The sequence below is a fragment of the Bison bison genome, unplaced genomic scaffold (assembly GCF_000754665.1).
Source record: "Bison bison bison isolate TAMUID 2011002044 unplaced genomic scaffold, Bison_UMD1.0 scf7180017864295, whole genome shotgun sequence".
NCBI lineage: Eukaryota > Metazoa > Chordata > Mammalia > Artiodactyla > Bovidae > Bison > Bison bison.
The window spans coordinates 9,622,781-9,631,413 of NW_011494867.1; the positions used below are offsets into that span (position 1 = coordinate 9,622,781).

Consider the following 8,633-nt stretch of genomic DNA (forward strand, 5'->3'; position numbering starts at 1 on the left):
CCCTGCTGTGGACTCAGTCTGCTGGATCTCAGAGCTTCTTGGTTACTGGATCTTGTGAGCACAGAGGCATTTTTAGAATAACCGCCGGCAAGTGGTAGGCCCAAAAGGAGGCTGACTGGGTATCTCACACAGAATAGTGGGTACCGTGGAAGGCACACCAGGAGGGGGAGGACGGGCTGGCGTCCTCTGGTTAGAAGCGTGATTTTAGGTGACCGCTGCCCAGTCCCTTCACTGTCCTGGGCCAGCAGGCTCTGCGCTGGGGTGAGAGGCTGCCAGCGGACAGTCTGCCCAAAGTCAGTCTGCTTCTCCTAAGGAATGCCCCAAGAGGTGCCGTGGAGCTCGGCTGAAAACATGCTTACCAGTGTTTGTCTCTGACCGAGGGCTGTGATAATTGGAGATAGAGGAAGGTTCTAGAAGCCTGACACTTCCATCCCTGTGGAGCCCAGCGTGAAGCCCCAGGCGGGAGTCTAGGCAGGCGTGGATCCCTTACCTTGTTCCTGTTGTTCACTCGCTCAGTCATGTCCAGCTCTTTGCAGCTCCGTCGACTGCAGCACGCCAGGCTTTCCTGTCCTTCACCACCTACCAGGGCTTGCTCAAACTCATGTCCATTGAGTCGGTGATGCCATCCAACCATCTCATCCTCTGTCGTCGCCTTCTCCTCCCACCTTCAACCTTTCCCAGCATCCAGGTCTTTTCCAGTGCGTCGGCTCTTCATATCACGTGGCCAAAGTATTGGAGCGTCAGCTTCAGCAATCAGTCCTTCCAGTGAGGATTCAGGGTTGACTTCCTTTAGGATTGACTGGTTTGATCCCCTTGGTATCCAAGGGACTCTCTAGGGTCTGCCCCAGCACCGCAGTATGAAAACATCAATTCTTCGGCACTCAGCCTTCTTTATGGTCCAGCTCTCACATCCATACACGACTACTGGAAATACCATGGCTTTGACTACACAAACCTTTGTCAGATAATTTAAATCAGATAAGGTTTCTTAATTCTTCTCGATAGGAAGTTCAGAGTCAGTGTCAAGTCTCTGCAGGGAAGATGCAAGTGCTATGGGGAAAGTTCGTACAACCTGGCAAAGGTGAAACGTTTGTGCTGGGTTCTCAAGATAGCTGATCCACTGCTGAGAAGCTGGACTTTGCCACCTGTTACTTAGAAGGTCATGAGGAGCCTGAGCATCTCAGAGGGTCAGCCTGGGACTTCTTGATCCATCCCAAGTCCCCGCTGCTGTGGTCTGTCCATCTGATGCTGCTTTGTAGAACTTCTTGGATGGTAGTAAGTGAACTGATCTTAATGGAGTTGTTCCAAGAGGCATTTTAGTTGTTTTCATAGTTAAGAATTCTGTAGGAAAGGGACTTGTCATTGTCCTTGAATTCTCTGATCACAGGACCTCCCCCTGCCCACCCTCACCGAGTTTTAACCATAGGAGATAGAAGAATAATCAGTCATCCATTGTTGGTGGCGGGGGTGGGATGGCAGGGGGTGATATCAAACCCACAAAGCAGCTTTAATTAAGCTGAAAAAGAATCAGTGCCTTGGCTTACAAGATCAAAATGTTCTTTTTGTTAAAAAAAGTTCTTCTCTGTTGAAGTTCCAAGTGAGTTGAGAGGCTAATTCTGACACCTAGGCGTGTGACCAGAAGCCTGAATCTACGTGTTCCTTCCTGAGGAGGGCTTTGGGCTCCGAGGCGTGAGTCCAGGCCACCTGTCAGCTGCTCTCCTCCTGAAGGGGACGCCCTGTGAACTTGTAGTTGTGCGTCAACCGCGCACTGAGCAGGGGACACAGTGTGTGCGTTTTGCAGGGTGGAGCGTGCCTCCTGTGTGTCCTGGTTACAGACACAGAATTCTTTCCAAAAGCCCTTTTAGGTTGAAGAGTTACGTTTCTTACAGATAAAACCCCCGATGAACCCCAGGGAAATCCCGTTCTAGCAGAGAGTGTAGGCACCATCAGCGATGTGCAGAGTGGGCCTGGCATTTGGGAAATGATGGGAAACGTGAACACAGAAATATGGTGAAGGCTGTGGAAACCTCAAAAGAAGTCCAGGCAGAAATAGGAGAAGGGACCGAGCTCTTCCCCAGCCAGACCCCCAGCACCGCCGCCGCGCCCAGTCCAGGACACCGTCGTGAGCTCCCTGGTGGCTTGTCCTGTCTGTAATTACCCTGGTGGTCCTCGTGGTCCTACTGAGTTCTGTCAGCCAGACTAAGAGGTGAGCTTATTTGTACAGAAGAATGTTGTGCCAGCAGCTGGCACATTCAAGTCCTGGGTTGCCGATGAAGTTTCTGAATTCCTGAGGCTGACACACACATGCCCGTTCCCTCTCCTTCCACGGTCAGAGATCCAGCAGCCTTACTGCCCTCGGCGCCTGATTCCAGCCTGAACAGCTGCGGTCCTGGTGGCCCTGAGCGGGGGAGATGGGTCACCTTTAACCTAGATTCCCAGATCTCGTGTCCAGTGTCACATTTTATAGCTGTCAGTAGCCCAGAATAGAACGAAGGGACTTAGAGAGGAGGCCACTTCCATCAGCCAGACCATTCCTTTCGTAATTGAACTGAACTACCACTGAAGCTAGATTTTTTTCCCAGCTTTTTCCTGTTACATGTGTCACAGAGATGCCAGTACATCCTACATGGAACTCGACTGGTCCATTCCTGACCTTTCAGAGCAGAGGTCCCCAGCCTCGGATCCAGGGACCCCTGGGGATGATCCATAGATGAGTTTCAAAGGGGTCCATGAAACCCAGGAAATTCTATGCAGAGTTTTACTAATGTGTTTGCGTTTCTCTGGGGAGAGGGTGCTGGTGTTTAGTGCACACTCTAGAGTGTGCAAGGACCCCAGGAAGACTGAACCACTGTAGTCCATGCAGGAAAGAGAGTTTTATAAGAGGCCATCTGTGTTGACCAGAAAGCCATCCCTTCCTCCCCCTGCTGCTTCTAGTCGCTGTTCTCCAGGGTGTCTTCTCTTTTCCATTTGCCATCAATCCGTTATCATCTTCCACGTGGGAGACCCCACTGATGCTTTGAGAACCAGAGGAATGAATCAGAAATGACCTCCACGCTTATGGAGCTGAGAGCCCAGTGAAGGAGACTAGACCGTGGGGTAAAGAGAGAAGAGAAATGAGAGGTCACATGGCCCTCTAATCAAAACATTTCTGCCGTGTTCTTGCCCACCCTGTGCCCGTCTCATCCCATGGGGAGGGCCGCTCTCTGCCAGGAGGAACTCCGTGGGCAGCCCCAGCTACACGAATGTTCTTCTTTACGTGGAGTCTGACTTTTGCCTCCCCTAGTTGGTCCTAGATGACTTAACCCCCAACTTCTCGGCCCCATGGGGCCTCTTCTGTGCCCCAGGCCTTCAGTGTTTAAAGGTGGCCCTCACTTCATTCTGAAACCCTTTCTGAGCCACCAACTCCATGCCTGCAATGTATCCTCAAGTGACCAGGTTCTGAGTCCTTTGAGCTTCTAGCATGGATTAGAATGTGAACTGGCCCTATAACAGTTTCTTAGCTTGTGTACAGTTTTATAGGTGTTATCCGTCATGGTCTTTGTGATTCCTATACAGGGATTCATAAGGTCAGTTCTGTACCAGACAAATGGAGATGTTTGCTGTTATTCAGTAATAATATTCAGTGTAGTATGTAGCTCATCTTAAATAACAGAGACTCAAGAACAATAGGGGTTTGAACAAGAGAAGCTTGCCTCTCATTTAGAAGTCTGGAGGTGGGCAGCCCAAGGCTGATCCTGCTCTGTGGTGCCCTCTGTTGACCCAGATTTCTGCTTGTTGCTCTTCCCTGAACAACTTTCATCCTCAAAGTTACCTCACGGCCCCTGGTGGCTGCTTTAGCTCTAGCCATCACATCACCTTCCAACCTGCAGTGGGAAGGACAAAGAAAAAGAGAAGCAAAGGGCTGCTCCTGCCATCTTTCAAGGTTCCCAAAAGCTGCTACAGAACACCTCCGCTTACATCTGAGTAGCCAGAACTCAGTGATGTGGCTACCCTCAGTTGCCGTGCAGGCTTTGTTCTGAACATCCTTGTGCCCAGCTAAAAAGTGAGGCTTCTGTTGATTTGGAAGAAAGGGACACAACTATTGAGGAACAACAGCCGTGTCTCTTGCTTTGGATGTCCCTCCTCTCTGGCTGTTACAAAGCTTGCCACTTATTTGGCCTGAGATCACCAGACTAAGCCGCATCCTCTCCTCCTGCACCTCTCATTCTGGTCTTCCTCAAAGTCTCAGTGTGAATGTATCTCTGATGGTAAAGTTGACTCAGATCATTTTGGGAAGCAGATTTGCTGTAAAAAAGTGAAATTAGAATAATGTCAAATTTAAATGCACAGATTGCCAGATGCACTATTACTCTATGGCCACTCAGGGAAGGAAAGAATGCTGCCGATTCAGCCATGACCTGCCGTCACTCTAGAGATGGGTCCTGAGTTCCGAGACATTAAAAATAGGAAAACACGCACACACCTTAGAGTTGTCTAAATGTGGGGCTGGGAGCCAGCACTTATTTCTCTTAAGAAAGAAGGATGGGTGTCTTGGTGAATCAAAGAATGGTCCTGAGAGGGTGTCCACATTCGCTCCACGACACACTGTTCAGCGTGAGCTTAACTCACATGCATAGCTGTGTCCATGGTGGCAAATGAGCCAGAACACGTTATCTGACTTGGGGAACTTGGTTCAGCTTGAACACTCCAGTCGGCTGTCTTACCGGTGGGAGGAGAGAAGGGATAGCGCTGCATTCCGTCTGTCCGGCTGTCTCAGCACACACCCCTGCCCGACTTCGTGTCTGATTCCCAGCAGCACCTCGGGGATGGGCTGGACATCTTCCCCACGGAAGGTCAGCGTTCTCTCCTCTCCGTTTCAGGAAATGAACGGGGTGCTGAAAAACATGCTCTCGGAGTGGTTTTCCTCGGGGTTCCTGAACCTGGAGCGGGTCACCTGGCATTCCCCGTGCGAAGTGCTCCAGAGAATCAGCGAGTGAGTGTGACGCTGCCGCTCTGCTTAGATTTCAGCTGAAAGCCAGCCTCCATCCCCTGCCTCCCCACCCATGTACGTTTCCTCCCGAGCCTGACAAAACCCAAACACGGTATTCCCAGGGGTGGCTGTCCTGGCAGATGATGCCGAGACCATGAGGAGAAAAGGGCACAGGTAGAGACAGGTCCTTCTGCCAGTGAACCTGCACGAGGGGTCTCGGCTACGTGCTCATAGTTAAAGCCCTTGGGGGACTTCCTCAGCAGTCCAGTGGTTGAGACTCTGTGCTTCCACTGCAGGGGGCACGGGTTTGGTCTCTGATCAGGGAGCTAAGATCCTGCATGCCACACGGCATAGCCAAAAAAATAAATGATAATAATAAACGTCTAAAAGAAAGAAAGAAAGCTCTCAAGCCCACTTCTGCCCAAAGAACCCCATGATCAGAGCTGCCCAGACTCACAGACCAAGAGTGAGCATTAGTCACCCAGACAGCATCGTCCCAACCAGCTGTTAAAATGTCTCCCTTGGATAAGAATCTCCAAACTCACAATACAGTGAGCGAATCCAGCCTGCCCTGGACACCGTGAAAGGCGGGTTGGCATACAGTGCTGCTGCTGTGCCTCGTGTTGAAACAGCAGCGGTGGACGAGGTGGCTGGACTAGCAGAACCCGCCAGGCAACGCGTGTCCACGGGCAGCGATGACTTCAGACCTCGGAGATTCAGAGCAGACGCAGGACCCCCAGCAACAGGCATCTGATCAGGCCCCTGTGTGAAAATCCGGCGCACAACCGCTCCCCCAGGGCCCGGCGAACCAGGCTTTAAGACCCGGGCCAAGAGCACAGTTTTGTGTGTAAGACGATCACCCACTCTGGTTCCTCTCAGTCTGTACCGCTTCATGCTAAAGCGATCTTCTCTGAATTTCCTCCCGAGTCCCTCGAAGCTGTATTTACAGGGTTTCTTTGACCTGAGTGAATAGCCGACTAGGACTTTGCCCCGGCTATCTGATCCGTGATCTGTGACGTTTGTCTCTCTTCGTTGTCTCGTGCCCACCAGGGCTGAGGCCGTGCACCCCGTGAAAACCTGGATGGACATGAAGCGACGCGTGGGGCCCTATCGGAGGTGCTACTTCTTCTCTCACTGCTCGACGCCAGGGGAACCCCTGATCGTCCTGCACGTGGCCCTGACCAGCGAGATCTCCAGCAGCATCCAGGTACCTGTGTGCCCTCGGTGCAGGTCAGGTGACCCAGAGTGGGGCCCCGTGGCCCTGGAGGAGGGCCAGCGTGCTTCTCCAGGGCTCAAGAGGAGTGTTTTGCACGGAGGCCCCAGAGAGGCCTAAGGGCCAGGAGTCATGATTCCACAGTTTGCATGAGAATTTGAAGTGATGGAAATGATACAGCGCTGGGCACACAGCCGCAGAGGTTGTGAGACCACCGCCTCCAGAGAGATCTCAGGACGTGTAGCCTCTGGAGCTGGTCTGGGGAGTCAGGGGAGACTCTCTCTCTACCCTGGGGTCCTTTGTGTTTTCCAGACGATCATAGTAAAGGAGTGCCCCCCATCAGAGACGGAGGAGCGGAACAAGATTACCACGGCCATCTTCTACTCGCTGAGCCTAACCCAGCAGGGGCTGCAGGGCGTGGAGCTGGGCGCCTTCCTCATCAAGCGGGTGGTGAAGGAGCTGCAGGTGAGCGAGCTGGGCGCTGGTCCCACCCTGTGCATCCCCGCCTTGGGGTGGCCGAGGAGTCCTGCCCTCATCTCAAGGACAAGGTGACTCTCCAGGCCAGGGTGAGCAGGAGGGGTGCCCCTTGGCAGCTCCTAGGAGCCCTGAGACGCCTTGGGAGGTGGAAGGCATGCTGAGAAAAAGGCCCCCAAAACTAGCCTCTCATGGACCAGGAGGCTCAGATGCGTCCCAAGGGCGGCGGCATCTGCAAGGGTCCCTGCGCCCGGGCTGGTGGGGCCGTTTCCTCCTGGCACTCGGTCACCAGCAGGCTCCCATGGTCCAGTCCTGGCCCTGACAAGCACCGCCCAGCCACCCTCAGCCACTCGTGGTCAGCAGGGAGCCCCGAGCTCAGGCCAGGCAGCTGGAGGGTGCGAACGCTGACACGAGGTTCTCTCAGTTGCCCTGGGAAACAAACGTCTGGTCCACTGTGGGTCTGGGCTGTTTAAAACCACCTCACAAGGGGCTGGGGCAAACTGTCATGCATAGAGTCTCATTTTTAGGTAAAATAATTAGACGGTTAGGAACGGGCTCTGAGAGCGGTGTTCTCTGCGCCTGTGGTCTCCATACACGCGGCGGCCTCTGCAGCCCCTCAGAGAGGGACGGGCCAGGGTGGAATTCAGACACCGTCTCGCGGTAGACTCCTCACATTACATCTGAGTTCTCAGGATGCAGTTGGGCATCAGCTTCTAGATTCAGACCCTGCTGCGCTCTCCACAGAGGTGATAAGAGCCACTTGTTCTAGTTACTCTTGAGTTCTTTTCTTCTGCTTCTCTGCTGAAGGTGTTGATGATGGGGGTGGGGTTGGGGGAGCGAGCAAGAGGGTCAGGAAGGCAGTCGGAGGAGGAGGCCCGTCCCGGGACCCGCCCACGAGCTCTGCTCCTGAGTCCTGCGGCCCAGGAGCTGCGCTGCCCGCTGACGTCCACTCCCCATCTGGGCTGGGAGCGGGATGGCCGTCCGGGGAGTCTGGAGAGAAGCACAGCCCTGTCCCCACAGAGGTCTGCGTGGCGGGTTATGAAAGATGGGGGGAGCAGGGTTAGGAGCGTCCGGGGGTCGTCTTAAGAGCATCCTGTTGTTAAAGTTGTGGTTCTGGATCCTGAGTGAGGACGAAGAGGACTGTAAATCCTTGTCATGTAAATCCAGACAGCAGGATGTGAGACAGCTGTCTCAGCCTTGTAAACACCGCCAGGAGACAGAGGACTCCTCTCTGTCGCCTGGAGAGCTCAGAGTACTGGAGCGCTGCTCCTTTGCTTCTGTCCTGAACTTTAAGATGCTTCTTCTGTCGTGAGCGTATGTTACATTTTCAGTTGGAAAATTCTGGCTTCTGTGAAACGAGCATTGAGGACGCTGTGCGATTTGAACAGCAGTGATTGAACCATGTTATCTGATGTGGAGACCTGCCCTTGCCCCCCGCCCCCGCCCCATCCTCCGCCCCCATTGGTATTGTTAGGTGATCAGTTATTCATTCAACAGTGTGCGGAGCACCAAACCCGATTATGCTGCCTCAGCAGAGTCCCTGAGAAGCACCTGGTGGGCTCTATTCAGGCCCCCACTCCACAGCGACCCACCCCTCCGATTTCAGGCGAGACCCCCAGCTTGCCTGCACGGATGGCGGTACAGGTGGACACACCACAAGGGGAGGCTTGTCCTGGGGCCGCAGGATGCCTCCAGGACTCCTGCACATGGCAGATTCTTGCTGTGAGAGTAGCCCGCCGCACATGGTGCCCGTCTGCCACGCGGCAGCACCCGGAGGCTCGCCACACGTAGGCCGTAAACGCGGGGGTGTCCGTGTCCGTGCCTCAGCCCTGAACCGCGTGTGTGTATTCTCTCCCCCTCCTCCCCTACCCCCTGCGCCTGCAGAAGGAGTTCCCCGCGCTGGGCGCCTTCTCCAGCCTGTCTCCCATCCCCGGCTTCACCAAGTGGCTCCTGGGGCTACTCAAGTCCAAAACCCAG

General features: G+C 54.0%; 1 protein-coding gene across 2 annotated transcripts in view; it reads left to right on the forward strand.

Annotated features, from left to right (window-relative positions):
* Positions 1 to 762: 762 nt before the first annotated feature.
* MLYCD (malonyl-CoA decarboxylase) overlaps positions 763 to 8,633 on the forward strand; it is a 9,094-nt gene continuing 1,223 nt past the window's right edge. The window contains exons 1-5 of one of the 2 annotated variants that reach the window (XM_010850810.1): positions 763 to 2,206; positions 4,860 to 4,972; positions 6,020 to 6,176; positions 6,495 to 6,647; positions 8,541 to 8,622. In XM_010850810.1, coding sequence (XP_010849112.1) covers positions 4,863 to 4,972; positions 6,020 to 6,176; positions 6,495 to 6,647; positions 8,541 to 8,622 — 502 coding nt within the window. In that variant the 5' untranslated portion in view covers positions 763 to 2,206; positions 4,860 to 4,862. The remainder of the gene's footprint in view (positions 2,207 to 4,859; positions 4,973 to 6,019; positions 6,177 to 6,494; positions 6,648 to 8,540; positions 8,623 to 8,633) is intronic. The other variant, XM_010850809.1, reaches the window with a different exon arrangement.